General features: G+C 46.3%; 2 protein-coding genes across 10 annotated transcripts in view; one reads left to right on the top strand and one right to left on the bottom strand.

Moving 5' to 3' along the window:
• The window catches only part of NQO1 (NAD(P)H quinone dehydrogenase 1), a 178,685-nt gene extending 171,817 nt beyond the window's left edge, over window positions 1-6,868 (top strand). Inside the window, exons 1-6 of one of the 3 annotated variants that reach the window (XM_053399834.1) lie at window positions 3,568-3,848; window positions 4,248-4,412; window positions 4,655-4,785; window positions 5,390-5,503; window positions 5,918-6,019; window positions 6,485-6,868. In XM_053399834.1, the coding sequence (XP_053255809.1) occupies window positions 3,842-3,848; window positions 4,248-4,412; window positions 4,655-4,785; window positions 5,390-5,503; window positions 5,918-6,019; window positions 6,485-6,787 (822 nt within the window). In that variant the 5' untranslated portion in view covers window positions 3,568-3,841 and the 3' untranslated portion in view covers window positions 6,788-6,868. Of the gene's footprint in view, window positions 1-3,567; window positions 3,849-4,246; window positions 4,448-4,654; window positions 4,851-5,389; window positions 5,504-5,917; window positions 6,020-6,484 lie in introns of those variants that run through there. The other 2 variants (XM_053399835.1, XM_053399837.1) reach the window with 2 other exon arrangements.
• A 3,865-nt stretch (window positions 6,869-10,733) lies between these two features.
• NFAT5 (nuclear factor of activated T cells 5) overlaps window positions 10,734-20,533 on the bottom strand; it is a 63,327-nt gene continuing 53,527 nt past the window's right edge. For all 7 annotated transcript variants that reach the window (XM_053399823.1, XM_053399824.1, XM_053399825.1 and 4 more), the window contains 4 exons: window positions 18,690-18,835; window positions 15,188-17,597; window positions 14,198-14,438; window positions 10,734-13,365 (listed from right to left, as the gene is read on the bottom strand). In XM_053399823.1, coding sequence (XP_053255798.1) covers window positions 14,206-14,438; window positions 15,188-17,597; window positions 18,690-18,835 — 2,789 coding nt within the window. In that variant the 3' untranslated portion in view covers window positions 10,734-13,365; window positions 14,198-14,205. The remainder of the gene's footprint in view (window positions 13,366-14,197; window positions 14,439-15,187; window positions 17,598-18,689; window positions 18,836-20,533) is intronic.

Genomic DNA, 20,533 nt, shown 5'->3' with positions numbered 1-20,533 from the left:
TCCACTATTGTCAAAACATATGACAATAGGTTGCCTAAAATCTTTTCTCTTTTGTGAAAAGGGGTTAAAGAGCCATGAGAAGGACAACTGCAGGAATGTCACAAAAAACTGCAAAAATGCCTGCCAATGAGCTGGTGGCAACTCCATAAGCCCACGTCCTACTCACAGAGAGAGCCGCAGGTGTTCTCCCCCAGCCCTCTGGTGGGTCCTCTTGCAAGACAAGTTGTGTCACATTTCCCACTGCTTCCTGCCTTGGGCAACAGCAAATCCTCCTTGCACTTAACAAGCCTTTTCCTTGTAGAGGAAAGGTTAACGGCCAGTTTGCTGCAGACGGGCCCCTGTTCCATTCCTCCTAACTATGCCCCAACATGCAACAAAGGCCCACTATATACCTGGGAGCAAAACTGACTAGTAAATGAAATTTGATTAGATAGATTTCTAGTGCAAACAAAGGGCCCTGCCCAGTCCTTGCATAGCTCTAGTTAAGTCACTAACAGTGCCCCACCCTGGCACCACACAAAGTTAATCTGGGCATTTGCAGCTTGAATGAAAGGGCTGTCAAAAACATTCTTTGCCATCTTCTAGGGAGGCAGTTGCCAACTTCATAGGCACGCCTAGCCTGCTTGCTTTGTTCTGAATCTGCCGTGCAAACACCAAAGACCTGCCCTTGGTGGCTAGGACTTAAACACAGGAGTGGCTTACATACACACACACACACACACACACACACACTTTTAGCAAAGTTTGGTGACTTGTACCTTTCTCTTTTACCTGTTCCCATATACCTTTCGCCAAAAGCAGACACTGCTGCTTCCTATTGGAATTGTATTCTACTAATTAATTAATATGAATTCCCATATGTATTGAAAATACTCCCAGGAGGTATGTGATCTTGCCACAGAGCAGAGCATTCAGAGAAATGACCATCGCCCAAAATTCATGTGACATTGCTGCCTCTGGATCCATCCCATTACAGTACTGATATAGAAGATAGCCATGGTCAGCAACAGAAGCTAGTTTGGTACAGCCTGAAATCATTTTACTACTTCCAAACACTGTCCACAGGATTCTTTGTAGTGGCACCCAGAGGCTGTTGGGGAACACCAGTAGCCTCACAGAAAACTGATTCAATGTGTTTGTGAGGACCCAAGTGCCACGCCGAGCACAGAGATACCTCCTGGCCTGCTTTGAGTTTAATTAGCATGTTTGTTCTCCTTTGTTTATGACTGGACTAAGGACTACAGCAACATCTTGGGCCCTGGGGACCCCCTTAAAGAGTCCTAGTTCTCTCTGATTGCTTTGGATACCATTTGCCTGTTGTCAATGTCAGCAGTCCAGTAGTCCCTTGATAGGAGCCTGAGCTGGTAAGGCTTTGTGTATTTGCCTAGCCTTCTCCCCAATGTGGCAGCAAGAGCAAGAGCTAAATCTTTCATGTGCTTACTATTTCACATGCTCCCATTTTTTCATTTGGTAATTTCTCCCTCCAAAGATCCAAGCAGTAATCTGAGCTGTACAAAGAGCTCGATGAATGATGCAGTGGATGGGTGGCGGGAATAAGTTGTTGGCATCGTCTGTCTTGGGAAACAATGGAAAAGGGCACCTTTGGGTAAAATCAAACTGCTGGAGAGTTACAGCACTCTGGGTGTAGAGACCAATGCAGAAGAAACATGTTTTGTTGCAGCAGGGGCAGATGAAGATGTCTGGTTGTGGTACAGCACAGACACCATGGCATTTCTTCTCTCTGCGCCCCTCCCAGCGGTCATTTCTCCTCTGCTCACTGCTGTGGATCCATGCCCTGTCATTTTAGGATAGACAAAGGAAAAGGCTTCTCCACACAGCACATAGTTAAACTATGGAATTAGCTTTCAAAAGAGGCAATGATTGCCTCCAACTTGGATAGCATTAAATAAGGATTAGACAAATTCGTGGAGGAGAAGGCTATCAATGGCTATGTTGTACCTGCACTATCATGCCTCTGAAAACCAGTTGCTGGGAATCACAAGTGGGGAGAGTGCTTGTTGCACTCATGTCCAGCTTGCAGGCATCTGGTTGGGCACTATGAGGACAGGATGCGGGACTAAATGGCTCACTGACCTGATCCAGCAGGCTCATCTTTTGTCCTTCTGCCCTGCAGAGTAAATACTGCTAGGCTTGAAGGACCAACGGTCTGACTTTGTATATAAGAATAGCTGCACATCATCAGATGTCTCAAACAGTACAAATTCAAACACTAACTGACTAGACTATTTGGTGCCTCTGAAGAGGATTAACAGCAGCTGTTTTCACAACTAGTATTTAAATGGCTTTTTGCATTGTCTACAGTTCAATTTTCATTGAATGAAAATGCCATATCCTCCAGAATGAATGCCCATCTCTAGACTTACTTAAGTCTTTGCACTAATGTAGGATTTTTTATATTCATTCCTGTACTGTATGTACCACTAACTTAGGGCATGAATTGTTTAATAGGGATAGCCTTCATTCAATAATTGAGGGATTCTGCTCATTTCAAAAAAAGAGCTAAAAGTCCCTCCCCAAAATGCTGTGGGCCAGGGAAGGGCTGCTGAGATGTCAAAAGCCACCAGCAAGAATGCCTAGCTAGAAGCCTGTGGGTAATTCTCGTAAAATTCACATTCTGTAATTTCATCACCAAAGACAAGTTCAAACTGCATCTTTCTAGCAGCGTGGCTTAACACTTCAGCACTGAACCAACATGGGTATCTTCAACTAGCAAGGTGCTTTCCCCCCCTTTTTTTCTTTTTGCAGGGGAGGGGGTTAAATTGTGCAGGCCTGCCGCACGGATCTGCAAATACACTAAGAGATCCAGAATGGGAGGAGTCCTTGGCAAGCACTGATCCTTCCCCAAAGCTGCCATCTGCACACGCCTTCTAAAGCATCTACCCTGGTACTCACCTGGGGCTTGTGTCTTCATTTGCAGCAGGGGTCGGGAGTCATGCAGAATTAAGGAAAGGCAGCGTACAAGGCTGGGTTCATGTATTTCATTTGCACTATGTCAGGTGTTCCAGGTTCACTTTGCAGAAGGCCTCCTATCGTCAATTTTCTCTGCTTTCTGCCAGCAAATGGACAGGTGAAGCAGCATGGCATATTCTGGTGCCCTTTTATCTGCTTTCCAGTGAGATAAATTCTGTCTGGGGTTTTGCCTTGGATAGAGCCGCAAGCTGGGACTGCATCAATGAAAAAGGCACATTTCACGTTGAAAACCATGGGTGTAGCCAAGGGGGGGGGGCAGCTGCCCTCCCCTAGATCAAGTAATACAATAGAAATACTAATCTAACTGACCAATCATGTCGGTCCTGCCCCCCCCCCCCCCATTCTGGCTACACCCATGTTGGAAAAGTAGCTATTAAGCATTGTCACCAGTCTCCCCTGTGAGGGCTACGAGTGGACGCTTGCCCCTAACAGCATGGCAGCTAAATGGACCCTTCAGCGTCAGAGACAGTCTATCTCTGAATGCCAACGGCAGAGATGACAGGAGGTTTCGCGTCTTCCTTGTGAGCTTCGTTTGCGGACATCTGGTGGTTGGTCACTGGGAGAAAGCGGGATGCTGGGCCGGGGGGCGTGTCTTTAGATGGAAAGCTGCCAAATTAATGGAGAAGTGAATGGGCTCTCGATGGCTCCTGGTCATGAGTTTCGCGATACAGAGGCAGTCTCCCTCGGGGCGAAGCCTTCCCCTCGAGGCACCAAGAGGCAACATGCTGGGTCTGGCCGGAGTGTGGTTTCCCCGCCCCGGTGACTCAGCAAATCCGCGCCGCCTCCTCCGCCTCTTATAAGACCCGCGGCGCCGACGGCTTAGTTCAACTGCTGCCCGGCTTGCATCGCCATGGCTGGTAAGTAGCTCGTCTCCTCGGCCCTGCCTTACTCTGGTGGGCCTAAAGTGCGCATCAGGCTGCGTCGCGGAGCCAAACAGGCAGGTCGAAAAGAGAGGAAGGACGGGGGTGGGTGGGATCGATCGAGTCGAGTCTCCAAGGCACAGGCTCCCCGTGCAGGAGTCCTTTCCCGCCTCGAGAGCGTCTCCCGAGGCCTTGCGGCAGCGCCGGCAGCAACTTGCAAGGAGGCGGGTGGCGCCCACCTGGCGGGCCCCCCGAAAGGCAGGCAGGGGCCTGCGAGGCTGCGCTGCCCTGGTGGGAGGCGCCGAGGCGGGAGTCTGTCCGCCTCTGTTGCAGCCCCGGCGGCAGGGCGGCTCTCCCGGAGCTTTGTCCGGCTCTGCCCTCCTGCTCTCCTTGCAGCTCGGCAGGCGCTGATCGTGCTGGCCCACCCGGAGCGAACATCCTTCAACTATGCCATGAAGGAGGCGGCTGTCGAGGCGCTGCAGAAGAGTGGCTGGAAGGTGACCGTCTCGGATCTCTACGCCATGCGCTTCAACCCGGTCCTCTCCCGGGACGACGTCACCGGTACATAGGTCTCTGGGTCCCTGTCGCTCCGCTAGGTGTGTCTGCACTGACTGGCGGCGCCGCCAGCTCGGCTGGGCTTCAGGCCGGCTGGTAGGGGGCGCTTTCCCCCAGCCTTCCAGCCTGGAGGAACTGTCGTCGGGGCGAGTACCCGGGACGTTTTGCTGCTCCTTTCCCGGAGCCCCCAGAGGCTCCGCCCCGCCTGCGTGCCTGGACCCACCCTTCCCCCTCTCCCCTTCCCTCAGGCAAGCCGAAGGACCCGCAGCACTTCAGCTACCCGGCCGAAACGGGGCTGGCATGGAAAGAAGGCCGCCTGAGCAGGGACATCGTAGAGGAGCAAAAAAAGCTGGACGCTGCCGATCTCGTCATCTTCCAGGTGGTTCCCAGATCATAGGAAGCTGCCTTCTAAGGAGTCAGACCACCTGGTCCATCAAGCCCAGGGTTGTTTAAGTGAACTGTTTCTCCAGGTTTTCAGGCATGAGTCTCCCCCACCCCTTCTACAGCCCTTCTCCAACTATCATAGATGGGCACCGGCTTCCTGTGAGGGGATTTAAAGGGGGGGTGATTTTTCACCTGCACCATAAGCCTCTTCTTGCCTTATGCTTGTAGTGTTTGACCTGAGTGTGGATTTTGGCCATGAATCTTGCTGGCCAATGAACTCTGGAGAGGCAAAATTAGGAAGTCCTAATTCAGTAAAGAGGGTGGGAGCAACACTGGCATCTCAGGCTTTAAAAATTGGATTCTGGCAAACATGGAAATTGTCCACGCAGGGCCTGTACTTCACAGGAGGCAAACAATATGCTTCTAACCCCGCTGCTAGAGCTTGCCATTGGAACAAAGTTTTGGAACTAATGGTTCTAAGGGCATGACTGTGGGCGCTGAAGAGCTTTTGGGGAATGGTACCTGGACTCTAAAGTACCATGAAATGAATGTGCAACAAGGGCCTCAACCCTTAGCCTGTGGCTCTGCTTCTGTTGCAGTTCCCTCTCCAGTGGTTTGGTGTCCCGGCCATCTTGAAAGGGTGGTATGAGCGTGTCCTCACTGGTGGATTTGCCTACTCCTACAGTGCCATGTATGACCAGGGGCCCTTCAAGGTAGGTATGCAGTGGGTATTTGGTGGGAGTGAAGTCTTGCTGTTGCTGTAGTCGCCACCACCTTTCATTCTCTCCCATGTTCAGCTCCAACTGGCCAGTAGCTACAGCCTGTCTATGGTGCATTTGAGCCCTGCAGTCAGCCTCTTTGGTGCTCTGCATGAAACAATATGGCAGCCTCTAGTGGTAGTGGGAAAAGACAAAGGATTCTGACAATGACCCTGCCTCTTGGTATTTTAGAGAAGGGTGTTCTGTGGGACAGAGAAGGTGCAGTTCTTTTCCTCCATATTGTGGCAAGATGATGATCAGCTGGGCTTTCACAATACTCTGCAAAATGACCCTTGTTCACTAGTTGCTCTCTGCATGACAGTGTCTCAGCTGCTGTGTAAAGCATAACTCATATTTGGTTACTTACAGAATAAGAAGACTCTACTTTCCTTCACCACTGGTGGGATGGGCTCCATGTACACCCCTGAAGGCATCAATGGGGACATCAACATCCTTCTTTGGCCAATACAGGTAACAAGGCAACATTTATTGTCAAACCCATAGCTATTTCTAAGAGAGTTTTAAAATTATTATTAAAAGGTGTAATACTTAAGTAGATGGTGCAAGCTTCTGCCTTACACAGAATTCTTACAGGTTCCTGTACTTGTCTGGTTTGAGAACCTTTGTGTAATCCAGAGGTTTACAATCCTGCATTCCAACCAATTGGCGAGATGACTGTTTTTTCAAGAGCTGTAGTTTACTGAATCCTAGCAGAAAGCCCACATCCCTTGTGTGCAAAGTTGTAGACAAATTTTAGGTTTTTAAAATGAGTAAAAATGTCATAGCAGACATTTAGTATGGTAACAAAAACACATACTGTACTGGAAATGCCACTATAGAACTCTTTATTGGTACTGAACTTGTTCTAATTACATTCCTCCTGCACTATTTGAATATGTATTTGATTTGCAAATGTTCTTTCTTCCTACTCCCCAGAGTGGCACTCTCCATTTCTGTGGTTTCCAAGTCTTGGCACCCCAGATTGCTTTCAGTATTGGCCATACACCACCAGAGGCCCGCTCCCAAATCCTGGAGACGTGGAAGAAGAGATTGGCCACTATCTGGGAGGAGACGCCCCTCAGCTTTGCCCCAAGCAACAACTTTGATTTGAGCTTTGCTGGGGGCTTTCTTCTGAAGAAAGAGGTCCAGGAACAGCAAGAGGATAAAAAATATGGGCTGACAACTGGCCAGCATCTGGGAAAGCCACTCCTGCCTGATAATCAAGTCAAAGCCCAGTAGAAATAGCAAATTCTGTTGGGAAATTGGGACAAAAAAAGGCCTTTCTGTAGTAATGCTAGCAGTAAAAGTTTCCTACTTTCACTTTTTCTGAGTCCATAGGGTCCCTGTAGGGCAGACCTTCCCCAAACCGGCACCCTTCTGCTGTGTTTGATTCCAGTCCCATCAGCCCAACAAGGATGATGGGGGTTGAAACCCAAACTACCTGGGAGCACACCAGATGGGAAAGCTGGTTGGGCACTCTACCATTAAAAACAGTTAGTTATACCTTGTGTATGTAATGCAAGGCATATACTCCACAGTGGAGCCTGCATTATTACTGTTCTACTCTTTGCAGCCTTAAGATCCTAGCCTATAATCCACAGGTGGGCAACCACCACAGCCTTTCACATTCCTCTTTGCAGCCCCCATCTCAGCAAAGAGTACCACCATACTGCCTTGAGCAACAGAAGAGTTGGCAGGAAGGTCCAACCCCAGAGCAAAGTACTTAGAGCTTGGGTATGCCTGGAGAGCACCATAGGTTGTATCCAATGTTAGTGCTACTTGGAGCAGACCCATTGAAAGTAAAAGGCATAGCTAACTTAGGCACACTAATTTCAATGCATCTACACAGAGTAGAATGTAGTTGTATAGAACTGTATGTATCTACCGGGCTGCTTTTTTGCCAGCTCTTCCATTTTTTGTCATAGTAGCCTCAAGGTAGTGGGGGGTGTACATTGCCTTTACTTCATTAGCGACCACCAATCCACAATGGGTAAAACAAGCTACTTGGCAGTCAATACCATTTGCACCAGACTTGAGCTGCCAGAGGAGAGGAGAGGTGCAGTGGCAATCTGTCTGAAGACAAAACAAGCAACAGATGCAGCTGAAAAGATGGCAGCTGGGAAGAGTGGTGAAGACAACTGGGCTCCCACCTTCTCCAGCTGGAATCAGCCACAGCACAGGAAGGCAGGGGCAGAGTTCCCTGGCGATAAATGGTGCTCCAGGGGGTGGGGGTGGGTGGGAAAAAGTGTAATTAACTGGCGGGGAAGGTGAAGGGTTGCTTTAAATCCTCTTAGTTCACTTGCTGGTAGTAGGGATTAATACTACTTGAGATTTTTGTACTTTGGTAATAATTTTCACATAACAAAGCCAGGTGTTGCCTCTATTAGTCAGGTTTGTTGGAATGTCATGTAGATTTATACAAGTCTCTCTTGCGCCAGCAGAGAAATTTAGAATAAAATACTTTTTTAAACCCTTCTCCTGCAGCTGTCTATTGAGTCAAGGGCCACATTTTGTGCTAGGCACTTATACAGTTTGAACCTATTACACCTGTTGGATTCTCGCATGACAGCACTGCTCAGAGGGGAGGGGTGCCTGTTTGTGTCTCCATGAGAGGTGGTGAAGAGAGAAGCCTAAGTCTGCTGCTCTACCGTACACAGTAATATGGGACAAGGCAGCCCAGACATGGTGGGTTCTGCAAAGGAGGTATTTACACAAAGAAGGTTCTACCTTCCTATCAATCCAGTGAAGGGACACCCCTCTCCACCTGCTCCATATACGCTGGTGCTGGCTTGCTTATCGGCCATAGAGCAAAAAGGGATGTATAGAATTGCTGGGTTGGAAGGGACCCTGAGGATCATCTAGTCCAAACCCCTGCAATGCTGGAATATGCAACTGCCTCATATGGGGATCAAACCTGCAACCCTGGTGTTACCAGCATCATGCCCTAACCAACTGAGCTATCATTAGTAAACTTCTAGCCAGTGTGTGCAGGGCTCGGCAGACAACACACTAGCCTTGCACTTCAGGACCAAATGACTCCAAGATACTGAAAAGAATGGAGCACAGTAGCAATACACTGCAAAATGAAAACTTTCAAAGTTTTATTCTTGACTGCAGCTGTGTACAGAAATATAGTTGCAAGTATACAAATGTCCCAATAGAAGCAAAATATCTCTCTTAATATTCAACAAGTTATCACAGGATAGCTAAAAACAAATGCAAATGAGTCCCCCCCACCCCCTCCAATAGAATAAACAAAACCATTATCAGTGCTCTGAGAAACCCACCTACACAAGCCAGGGACACAAAATGCACAAGGGGCCATCTGAGGCTACATTCACATTGCAGGATATTGGAAAAGGCTGCTTGGTGGCTGGCTGATCTTGAGTGCTGTTCTAAGCAAGCATGGCAAGAAAGGGGAGGGAGTGTGTTAGGACTGCAGCGATATTAACAGGCCTAGTTCTGGGAGAAAACCTTCATTAGTTGCACACAAAATGCTGTTGGGACAGGGGTACAACAAGATTCTTGGTCTCAGCAGGTCCAAGCCCAAACTGTTCAGAACGAAACCTTGCCCTGTCCAAATGGGACTTCATTCCAAACAAGTTGGACTCCATGGGCCAGAGCCCCAATACAAAAGCTGCTGAAAAGAGGAAACAATGGACCCCAGATGACAGCCAAGCTACCTAAGGGCTTAAGGATCAAAGTGGCAGTGGTGGCAGGGACTGAAAGAAAACTGCAGTGGTGGCAGCAGCAGCATCCACATGGGTCATGTCTGGTGCAGAGGTCAGGTTTACACTCAAAAGTTATTCCAATGCAGGAAATCCTCTGCTATGAGCTCAAACAAGAGACCATCATTTTCTGAAGCAGTCACAAGCAGCCTGCACTGTCAAGAATTACTTCCTAATATTTAGTTTAAATCCTTTTTCTTGCAAAATGGACCTGTTGGTTAACACTGAAGCCCTGGAGAAAACAACAACAAAATTTGCTCCCATGATCAAGAGTGACAGCCTGTCAAATACTTTGTGGTGGTTATCAAATCTCCTCTTCGTTGTTTCTTGTGCAGCCTAAATATACTTAGTCCTTTCAACCATTTCAAATGGGACGCGGCTATGACCAAGTTGCTCATTGCCAGGGTGGGCAAGACCAAATGAGGTGCTTCCTGGCCTTTCAGGCTCTGCTCTGATGCAGTGTGCTAGAGGATTACTCAGGATAAGACACAAACACTTTCCTAGGCATGTTTGGAGTGGTGCACAAGAGGAGGAAGGAAAGCAAGTCAGGGATGCCTGAAAGGACAGCTCTCTCTTGACCATTAATATGCAGGGAGGGACCTGAAACCACAAGGGCTTTTATAGTTCTACAAAATCTGATTCCCAATGTGGCTTTATCCAGAGTGTTTGAGGAGGGAGTTGCACATAAAAATGATTGCTTCCTGTAGTTTGAAGCCCTTTGTGGTGGAAAGGCTCAGTTGGATTCTTGTGGACTGATGTAGAGGGTAAACTGAATGGGGACAACATGAGCTCCAAATGCCATGTGGGGATCAAGAACACACAGGAAACAAGATGCACCTTGCAAGGCTGCTGAGGTCCCATCTCCATTAAACTCTAGAATACAGGCCCCGCAAAACAAACAAAAAGGGTGTAGGAAAGATGCAGCACCAGCCAGCCACTGAGCAGACCTTTGTTCCAAATACATACTTTTTTGTAACCAAATCACGTTAAAAATGTTGCACATTTAAATATTGACCTAAAATGGACCAAGAAAAAATAGAAATAAACCAACCCAAAAACCCATGTACATCACCGTTTTGAACAGAGCAGCAGCAGGAGCCCTTTTAACAAACAGAACACAGATGCCTGCGTTGTATGGCTGGAGTAATGTGGGGAGAAGTGACAAGAGGCAGCTCTGAGCAGGAAACTTGGTTCAATAGAGGATTGGTCCCTGGTGACTTAGCACTGTCCCCCGAGGACAGTCCTGATGCCACCGAAGTGAACAAGACACAGCAGCGTACAAGTCAACCTGCTCCTACTCAACCCTCTCCACACACTTCTTCCCCATAAAGCTCCTGCCATGGCCTGGGACTAAGTGCCTCTTCCAGAAGACACAGGCAGGCCCAGGCCCAACTGCAGGATCCCCAGAAGTGAAAGCAAAAGCCTCTGGCTTGGTACATCCCTTTCTGCCTCCTCATGGCTGCTCCTTCCCATCCTCAATACTCTTTCAGCAAATAAAAGAAACATAACATTGTAAGAGAAGCAAGCTCAATGCAGCTACAGACATCATGAAATGAGGAAAGAAGGTTCCAATTGTGAATTTGTAGTGTTGTTATAAATTAAAAAGCTAGCAATAAAATATTAGACATTAACCATGAGTGAACAGCTGAATGGCTCATGTCAAGGGACTCCCATGCAAAGGAAGATGCACATGTGTCACCTCTGCAGTGAAGTTGCCCTCACAGCCAATCAGCACAAAGGCTGCCTGATTATATGAACGGCCAGAGATGAACCAATCACATCTGCTGCAAAAAGTACTCAAATACTTTGTGAAGACTTAACAACAACCCCTCTTCCCCTGGTTCCTAGATGCCATGTTGTGGGAAAACAGACAACAAAACTCACACATTTACCACAAAAATCTGTGGCAAAAAGAATATATGTGTGTGAATATATGTATATGTATATATATATTTATATATATATATTATTTATGCCAATGTACTCACTCAGTACAAATAGCAAAATAGTTTATCATTTTCTAAATACAAAATAGAGCTTTCCAAAAAAATGAAACACACATTAGATATAAACCATCCAAAACCTGAACGATTGAAAACTGTATTCAAAATTAAATGACCTAGAGCAGGTCTCTTTCTGAAAAGTTCTCTTCATATCGGCAAAATAGCCTGTACTACTGAAAACATAACTCAAGCCTCTTAAAGAGAGACGGACAAACAGAACGAATCACTGACTGCAAACATCAGAGACGGACTGGCATTTAACAGGACAACAACAATAACAAAAAACAAGCACAACTCTACATAGCTCAAGGTGGAGCACAAGTTAGAAAAAACACACAAGGGGTAGCCTAAAAAACCAGGTACAAGCTAAATTCTTCTCTAAAAGTAACAAAAATGAACACCAATGCTTACTAAAAAACACAACTCCCCAATGCCAACAAGAGTCACACACAACAGCTCTTGGGTGACAGACACCACACACAGCATTTGATGTGCAGGAAAGGAGGAGAGGGAAATAAAAATCCAGAAGAGGGAAACTGTAGCTATCCCTGGAGAGCACCTGAAATTGAGTTTGCCCCTTGGTGCTGACAGCACACAAGAGCACCTGCCTTTTAAGCCAAAATGGATGCAAATTCATCACCAGCATTTGCATTTTGAAAGAGTGACGTTACTTGTCTTGTATGAGCTAAAGGAGCTATGTGAGAACATAAGTAAAGCCTACTGGATCGGTTCAATGGCCCATCTAGTCCAGCATCATGTTCTTACAGTGGCCAACCAGATACCTAGTCCACAAGCAGGACCTAGGTGCAATAGTACTCTGTCCACCTGCAATTCTCAGCAACTGGTATACAGAGGCACCCCTTCAAGCCCCGAGGGGAAGCTGCCAAATCCCCCTCCCCGCATGTGAGTTTAAATTTAAGACTTCAAACCTGCACCAATTAGAAAAGGGGTGGAGGAGCAGAAACCAGCATGGCCAAAAATATTCTCTCACCCCTCCTCTACAGACCAAGGAGGTATCAAGCAGCTTGGTCATTCCAGCCCCACTACAATGGACCTTCTGGTCTCCAAAAAACCTAATTCAGATTTGTACAGGTGGCAGCATATTTCACACAAGAGGAAAGAGACAGAAAAGGGATTAAGAGGAACAAAATTCAGCTTATGGCCTATCAAGGCAGGACTCAAGAGGAGGTCTATTGCTCAGCATAGCAAACTGCCCCCTTGTGAAAGGGGAGATGGGCAGAGCACCAGAGGCTCAGAGAAGTCCCTGTTTGAGCAGCCAATCTTCCAGCCTCCCAGGAAGCTGTAGTCACATTCTTGGATATCACCCACTCCCCGCCCCTCGTGGCTTTAGGAGACTCTCTGCCAGTATATGCCACCTTCCTAGGTGCTAATTCACAGCTTTCTCCATACTGCTATGAAGCTGACAGCAGCTTCCGTTTAACAAAGAGTCACTAATTCACACTGGTATGTTCAACACTTGGTAACTGCACCATTAAGCAATGACTGGCATGAGTGAAATGCACAATTGAGGACTGAATACTTGAATCACCTTCACCTCCCCCAAGCAACATTTTTCACTGGAAACCATTTACACCTGCAAATCAAGTGATTGAGTCTTCAAGTGATGAGCACAAATGTGTGAATCAACCATCTGTATATCCCAGTTATTTTAGGACACATATCCCTGTGTGCTTTGCAGCCTGTTCCAAGAGCTGTGAAGAAGAGCTGAAATAGAGGAGCAGACAGTCTCAGGTTCTTTCAGTGCCAAGCTGCAATGATAAATGAGCAGCTGCACTCTGCATCCCCACAGCTGGACTAGAGATGGGGGCAACTGTCCAAAGTAGAGCCTCTTTCGCCTCTTCCAGCTTCAAAAAGTCTCTCTCTGATGCTCTCACTCAGCAGCCGTTTCTCATCAGGCTTAGCATGGGTACTCTTCCAAAGTGATGGTGAAGGCTACATTTCCCCTTGGGTCCAAGGCCGCACTTTGACACAGGAAATTTAACTCCAAACATCCTAAATATCAGAGTCACAAGAACGAAAGTCTTGCAAATCTGCTTGTCCATTACAGGATTTCTGAAGTTATAAGCTGAAAGAACACACAAAGACAAAAGTTAAGCGTAGTAAGAGCCTCATTCTTTCCCCCTAAAGCACTCTAATTAAACACCATCCAACAGCTGGTTATTTCCCTCTACGCTGAAGTTACCAATGATGGCTTATTTGAATGTAATGTTACTACCACCCATCAGTGAAATCTGACTGGAACTTGAAGAGGAGATGTATACTATGGAGTTGGAGTGTGAGAGATCCCCTCCTAGCATTATGGCTTGGGGAGGCCCATGTGCTGCTGAGCTCTCTCTTGTAACTGCACCAGCAGCACAGAACTTGGTAGGATTTAACATCTTAAAATAATAAGATTTAATGCTTTTGTAAAGCAAGCTCCTAGAGCGCTAATGGCTGAAAGCATTGTTGCAGACAAGTGGATGACACTTTTATGTCTCAAGAGGCAGAGCAAGGATTCCAATCACTGCCAGTAGAAAAAGGATTATGTAAAAGCCCCTTTTTCCTTTTATAATTTATTCAGGCCAGAAAAATAAGACTTTATTTCTGTGTGGAGTAAACACAGCTGACCATGCTGCCTTGGAACTGCATATTTCAGCCTTGAGCTGAAGTCAAGGCAAACGACCCCATATCCAGCCTGGGATTTCTGAGCCATGGTAATCAAGTTCAGTGAGGCCACTGCAAGTGTCCTAAAGGCCAGGAGAATGAGGGCTGTGAAGCTCTATTTACTCTCAAGGCAGGCACTAATTCTATTACCATTCTGGGGAAGCAGCAGAAAAGACAGACTTTTATCAGCTGCAAGAAATAAGAAGAGAACATGCTGGCTTGGCTACAGTCTTTGACTCCCATCTCCAACTCACCTGGATAGTTAGAAGGAGCCAGCCATGTTGTTGTTCCCCTGGTTTTGTAGAGACACTAGCAGGTCATCAATCTTCTTCATATTCTGATTGGTGGTCATAGCAGAAGACAGCTGGGGGCTTTCAGACATCTGCTGGGATAGTAGAGTTGTGACTGATGACTGTGCTTCACCCTGTGGCTGGCTTATTGTGATAATCTGATCTGACATGGAAGTGGGTCCAGATGTTAAGAGCTGGCCACAGTCTGTTGAGAAAGACAAGATTCATTCAGAGCACCATGCAAATTTATTGAGCAGTGAAAGGAAGCCTATTGCATTTCACATTGTACTGGCCTCATAAACATCTAGAGTGTCCCCACAGAGCATTTCCCCCTAAGGCATTTAGAATCAGGGTGCTGGTATCCCAAGAAACCAGTAGAAAGAAGTCAGACACCGACAGATGCACAAAGCATCTCATACGAAGTTAACAGGCCCTTTGGCTCATTCTTCTTTGTCTATATATAAAATCTACTGCACAGCTAGAGAGCTCTTCCCCACCATATTATGTGCTGTGCTATGCTCTGAAAGCATGCAGATAGGTTTACAGCAGCTCTGCCACAGTTACAGAATTTCTACTTCTGGGAAAATGCTATAAAAATGCCACTGAGTGAACAAACTGAATTTGGATGCTTTTGTACACATTTATACACTTAGAATGGACTGATAACTGACTTTTATACTGGCTGGGCCTGATGGGGGGAGTTGGAGTCCAACTCCATCTGGAGGACCACAAGTTCCCCATCCTTGCTTTAGACTGTAAGCAGTCTATGTCAAAATTGCTGTTAACACTGTAGTGTGTTCCCAGATTATATGGGCTTTACAAAGAAAGTCACAATTCAACACAATTTTAGATAGTTTTTCACAGCTACACAGATGTAGCCTCCAACACAAGCTCCACAAAGGGAAGAAAGCACTAAAATTTAGCCAATGACAATTCTGGATACTCTGTACTTACTATCTTGGATGCCAAACAGGAATATTCCAGAGGTCTGCCGAGATGAAGCGGAGGAGTTCTGCAGCTGGTTCATGGAACCACTTCCAGGTGTGTTGTGGAACAAAGCAGCCTGCTGCTGCTGCTGCTGCTGCTGCGGGGGTGAAGAAGCTCCCTGGATGCCAGCCATATTGTTTGGTGAAGAGTAGAGGGGGGGCTGCTGCAACTCTTGCTGGTTCATGCTGTTTTGCAAGGCAGACATGGAAGTCGATGATATGAAGAGGGTGACAGGTTGCTCCTGAGAACTGGAGGATCCTTGGACTAGCTGGATCTGGGGTGAGTTGTGGAATAAGGCAGGCTGCTGCTGTGACTCAGCTTGATTAGAGCCTGGGCTCTGGTTCTGAAACTGCATGGGTTGCTGATCCTGATTCATTGGTGCCATGCTGCTTTGTGGGTGGAAGAGAGACTGGCTTTGTTGTTGTTGTTGTTGTTGTTGCTGCTGCTGCTGCTGCTGCTGCTGCTCCTGGCTGGCCATTGGGTTAGGGCTTGGGTTGTACATCATGTTCTGCTTCTGGGATGTCATAGGACCCATGGAATTCTGATTGCTGAACCTCAAATTCTGCTGCTGCTGCTCTTGGGAGGGTGTGCTGTTCTGAAGAGCCACCATAGAATGCTGTGGTTGGAACATGGCTCCTTGCTGGTTTTGGGGCACCTGTGATTGGAACATGCTCTGCTGCTGTTGCTGGGACTGCTCTTGGGCAAGCATAGGGTTCTGGAGGTGTGAGAGCTGAGCCTGCTGCTGCTGGAATGTCGACTGCTGCTCAGCATTGGCAGATGTCTGCAGTGGAGAAATGGAATTCTGTGTGGCAAAGAAGGGCATCTGTTCCTCCTGTGCAACTGAGCTCTGGGGAAGGAATAGGTTGCTTGCCTGCTGGTCCTGAACCACACCCATGGGACTTTGGGAGTGGAACATTGGAGGCTGCAGCTGCTCTGAGGAAGAGGCAGAGCTCTGGCTGTGGAAGAGAGCACTTTGGGTCTCCTGCGAGATGTTCTGAGCATCCCCAATAGGGCTCTGTGAGTGAAAAAGCTGAGCCTGTGAATGGGAAGCCTGCTGCAAGAAGCTTCCAGACTGGAGAGACATCAACTCCCCACTCTGCTGAAAGAGGCTCCCGGTTTGCTGCTGTTGCTGCTGTGTTCCATTGTCCTGAACGGCCATCATGCTTTCTGAGGAGGAGAAGAGGCTGACCTGCGCCTGGTTCTCCCCGCTGTGCTGCATTTGAACCATAGCTTGAAATACATTGTTCTGCATCTGTTTGGTCTGACCTGGAGCTTCTTCACCATCGGCAGAGCCAGAAGACTGAAACATGGAAGGGCCGTTGGCAGGCACCACCTGCTGCTGCTGTTGCTGCTGCTGCGATGGAGTACCAGCTTCATTACCAGAAACACTGGTGGGTGAGAATAGCTCACACTGCATCTGTATGTCTTCATTTGTTGTCAGTGCACCCATCAGGTGAGAAGTTTGTTGGTACACTGGGGACTGCTGGATGTTTCTATTTCCCGAAGAGGAGGTTGAGAACATGTCAGACTGCATCTGACTTGCTGCCTGGCAGAGGCCTTGCTGAATCTCAATCACCATAGCTGCAGAAGTCTCCATTGCTTGCTGCTGCTGCTGCTGCTGCTGCTGGCTGGACAAAGAACTTTCAGGTTGTGGATGGACATTCTCACTTCTCCCAGAGAGAAGGTCCTCAGCCCTTGAATGGACAGTGTCAGAGGCAGAAAACATCCCTTGACTGACTCCATTTTGGATCTGGCTAACCTGCTGAAAAATCTCTACATTGATTTGCTCTTGAACATCCTCATTGTCAGACCCAGAGAACAAGACAGAGGACAGCTGCTGCTGGGCTTCCAGGACCTGCTGGACCAAATCTACACTTCCATGGTTGCTGCTGGCAGTGCTAGACTGAAAGTTCCCTGCTTGCAGTTGTTGAATTGTGTTCTGCAGCTGACTCACACTGCTGGCCGATGAGAAAAGGTTTGACGACATCTGCTGCTGCAACACTTGTGTCGATTCCTGGAGTGGTGACTGCTGCTGGGACGCCTCTGTCAACTGAGACAAAGTCATGACTGCACTCTCTGGCTGCAACACCTCTCTCGGCTGGGACTCCCTGGTGGGGAACTGGGATGCCTGCTGCAACAAGGTGTCACTGTTTTGCAGCTGATTGGGACCAGAACCTGCAGGGAAGCTGCCAGGCTGGGCAAGGTCCTGTGCCTGGAGGGAGGGCATTGCCTCTGGAGTATATACCTTTGGCTGCAGCTGCTGATTTTCACTCTCTGGTGCTAAGTGAGAAGCAGAAGAGGAGAAAGTGCCATTGCCCAATATACTGGACATGTTGGTTTCCAATGTGGCTTGGGGTGGTCCAACTACACTTGTTGCCTGAAGGGGAAAGCACACAGTAATAAGAGAGAACAATCATAGGCTTGCATGGTGCCTCAATGAAACAACACTCTGAAAACTGCTTAACATTTAAACCACACCAACTGCAACATTGGATCCCTATCCCATTAAGGCATGTTGAATTTTTCAACTTAAAAATTCCAAAAATGAGGGGTGCTAAAAAGTTGTAAAATGACTTGGAAATTCAAAAGATATTTTGATTAAATTAATATGATTTAGTTTTACTTGGCAACTAACTACATAAAATATTGACCTTTTGTTTCTGTACAACTTCCAATAATTTTTAGCTTCTTATAAAAAATATGTAAAAATGTGTGTAAAATTGAATATCATAAAAAATGATTGCCAAGTACTTGCAGTTATATATGACCCCGCATAATGGACAATTAAAAAAGCACAAGCAGCAAGAAGGCGGCTTACTAAATATAAGCAGAGAAGTAAGCAGGATGCTTCAATACCATCAAATGAAATAATTTTTTTGGCTGATAGAAATGAATAATAGCCAAGGTGGAAATGATGGAAGTTATGAACTGGCAATAGAAAAATCAAGTACACCTTCCACTTTGAATAAAAAGACAGAGTACAACATATTAGAAATAAATAATTTTGCTATGCAGGGCATTAGATATGCTGTTGACCAGCTCACCACAGCTCACCACAGATTTGTAGTTGATCACAATAAAATCAAGAGAGCCCAAGAAAAAGATATCAAATCCCTGAATCAGGAATCTGATTATCTTTGTCAGAAAGGGTGAAATTGACTGGTTCAACATCAAAGTAAAGCACTCAATGGAAGACCCACACCACATCTTGTTTCAGCTGCAACAAGTTAGGCTGCAAAAGAAGGCTGTGGTAGATGCTGTTTTACCAACCATTCAGCACTCAGCATGGTATGCATTTAGCAAAATGATAATCCAGACACTCTTGGGCTCAGAGAGCAGTGGGAAGAGGAAAGCTCGTGTCTGAAAGATCATTAACTTGAGGGGTAGAGTTGATCTTTTAATAAAAGTTTTGTCAAATAAAAGTTTTGCAGAACCCCCCCCATCACCAGCTCTCTATGCCACTACTTACCTTAAAGACTGGAGGAGCCCTTTTTTCAGCTGTAAGTGCCATGGGAGCAGCCTCTTCACTCTTGATCACACTGTTTGGCCTGAGTGGCGTTATCAAGGCACTGGGAAGAATATTTACCTTGTCCAGGTTACAGCCACTGGTGTTCACTGCAGCAGAGAACAAACACAGTCTTACTGGTGTCCTGAAGGATAGCCACAGGGGCTGAGAATAGGAGGACTGGTTGCTAGGGCTACCCCTCCACTCTCCAGAAATTAGGTTGTGAACAGCAACAAGCATCTGAATACATAGCACTGCCACAGAGAGGGTAATACATCTGGTAAAATAAGTCCCTATATGGCAAAGACTATACTAGTATGCTACAACAAATACAAGGCCATGTGGCAACTCACATTTGACAAAGTGATCTCAAGCCCATTATTCCACAGTAAGTGTGTTCATCTTTAAGATGCTACAAGATTGTTTTGTGAGTAATTTGATGGAAAGAGTAATCTTGATGCTTTCAGCTCTCCTTACCAAACAGGGATCTAGGAAGTTGCCTTATACAGAGTGAGACCATTAGTCCATCTACAGTACTTTAGCTTTACTAATGGTTTTCCAGGGTTTCAGACAGTAAACTTTCCAAGCGCTACCTAGAGGTGACAAGGATTGAAACTGGGACCTTCTGTATACAAATCAGATGGTCTACCATTGAGCGACAGCTCATCTTCTGAAGAGCCATAAAGTTGTTATTACAGGAAAAATCACCCTGATCTCTGATGTCCATCCATTTGCAAGCCGCCAAGTTTCCCCCATTCTGTTCTTTCAAATTGCATCAGCTTTTGCCAGAACACATCAAATGTTCAACTTCTTGCTTATATTAAGGGTTTTAAGTAAAGGTGAAAGTAGTAAAATAAGGGCATGAAGGAAATAGCAGTAATTTGCAAGTGTCTTTTATCAGCTGAAGAATAGTTTTCTATGGAAATAATCCAACAAACAACTTGTACAAGCCTGCAAGTGATGAGCACCAGTTGTTTGAGCCAAATGGCATCAGCATTTCACTGTGACTGATGAAGCATATGTAATTAACTGCAAGAATTCCAGGCTGATACAAGGAAAGAAGAAGGGATGAATTGGGATCAAAAACATAATCCTGCACACAGAAAAGTGGGTGAAATATTTGACTCAAAGCATAATGAAGAACAAACTGTAAGTACAACACTGCCACATTTATCATCAGACACTTCATGTAGGCCAAGTCACACAATTATACTGGTCAATACATAAATTAGTTCTGGAGAAAGAACGAATATGCCCTACACATACAACAAGCCGAATGGGAAACACCCAAATGCAAAATTGAAGCCAAGATTGGAGAAGTGTCATGAATTCAATGGTAGCTGCTCTGCATGCAGAAGGTCCCAGGTCTAATCCCCACCATCTCTAGGTAGGACTGGGAAAGAATCCCGTCTGTGACTCTGAAGAACTGCTGCCAATCAATGTAGAAACTGCTGAGCTAAATCGACAAATAATCAGTGAATGTATGAGAACATCTCCTGTTCCTAGTGAGTTGGAAACATTCCAGAACAGCTATGCTGAATCTTTTCCAGCTGCAGCCCTGGAAGCCGGACAAACTCATGACCTTACTATTTATGCTGCTTTGCTTCAAAAACACATGCTCTTGAGCAGCTTCTGAATCTTAATTAGCTTCAGCAAACAATTCACTTAGTAAGAGCACACAAACCAACAGGGCCTGCCACTATAGTACACACAGAGTAGTAAAGACAACTGCAAAGCAAGTACTATGAATAATTTATTCTCTATTTTTATTTGAGTGTTGAGCTTTGCACTAGCAATACAACTCTTAT

The sequence above is a fragment of the Podarcis raffonei genome, chromosome 8 (assembly GCF_027172205.1).
Source record: "Podarcis raffonei isolate rPodRaf1 chromosome 8, rPodRaf1.pri, whole genome shotgun sequence".
In the NCBI taxonomy this organism is placed as follows: Eukaryota; Metazoa; Chordata; class Lepidosauria; order Squamata; family Lacertidae; genus Podarcis; species Podarcis raffonei.
Note: the sequence above shows the minus strand (reverse complement) of the source record. Positions and strands in the feature narration are given on the sequence as shown.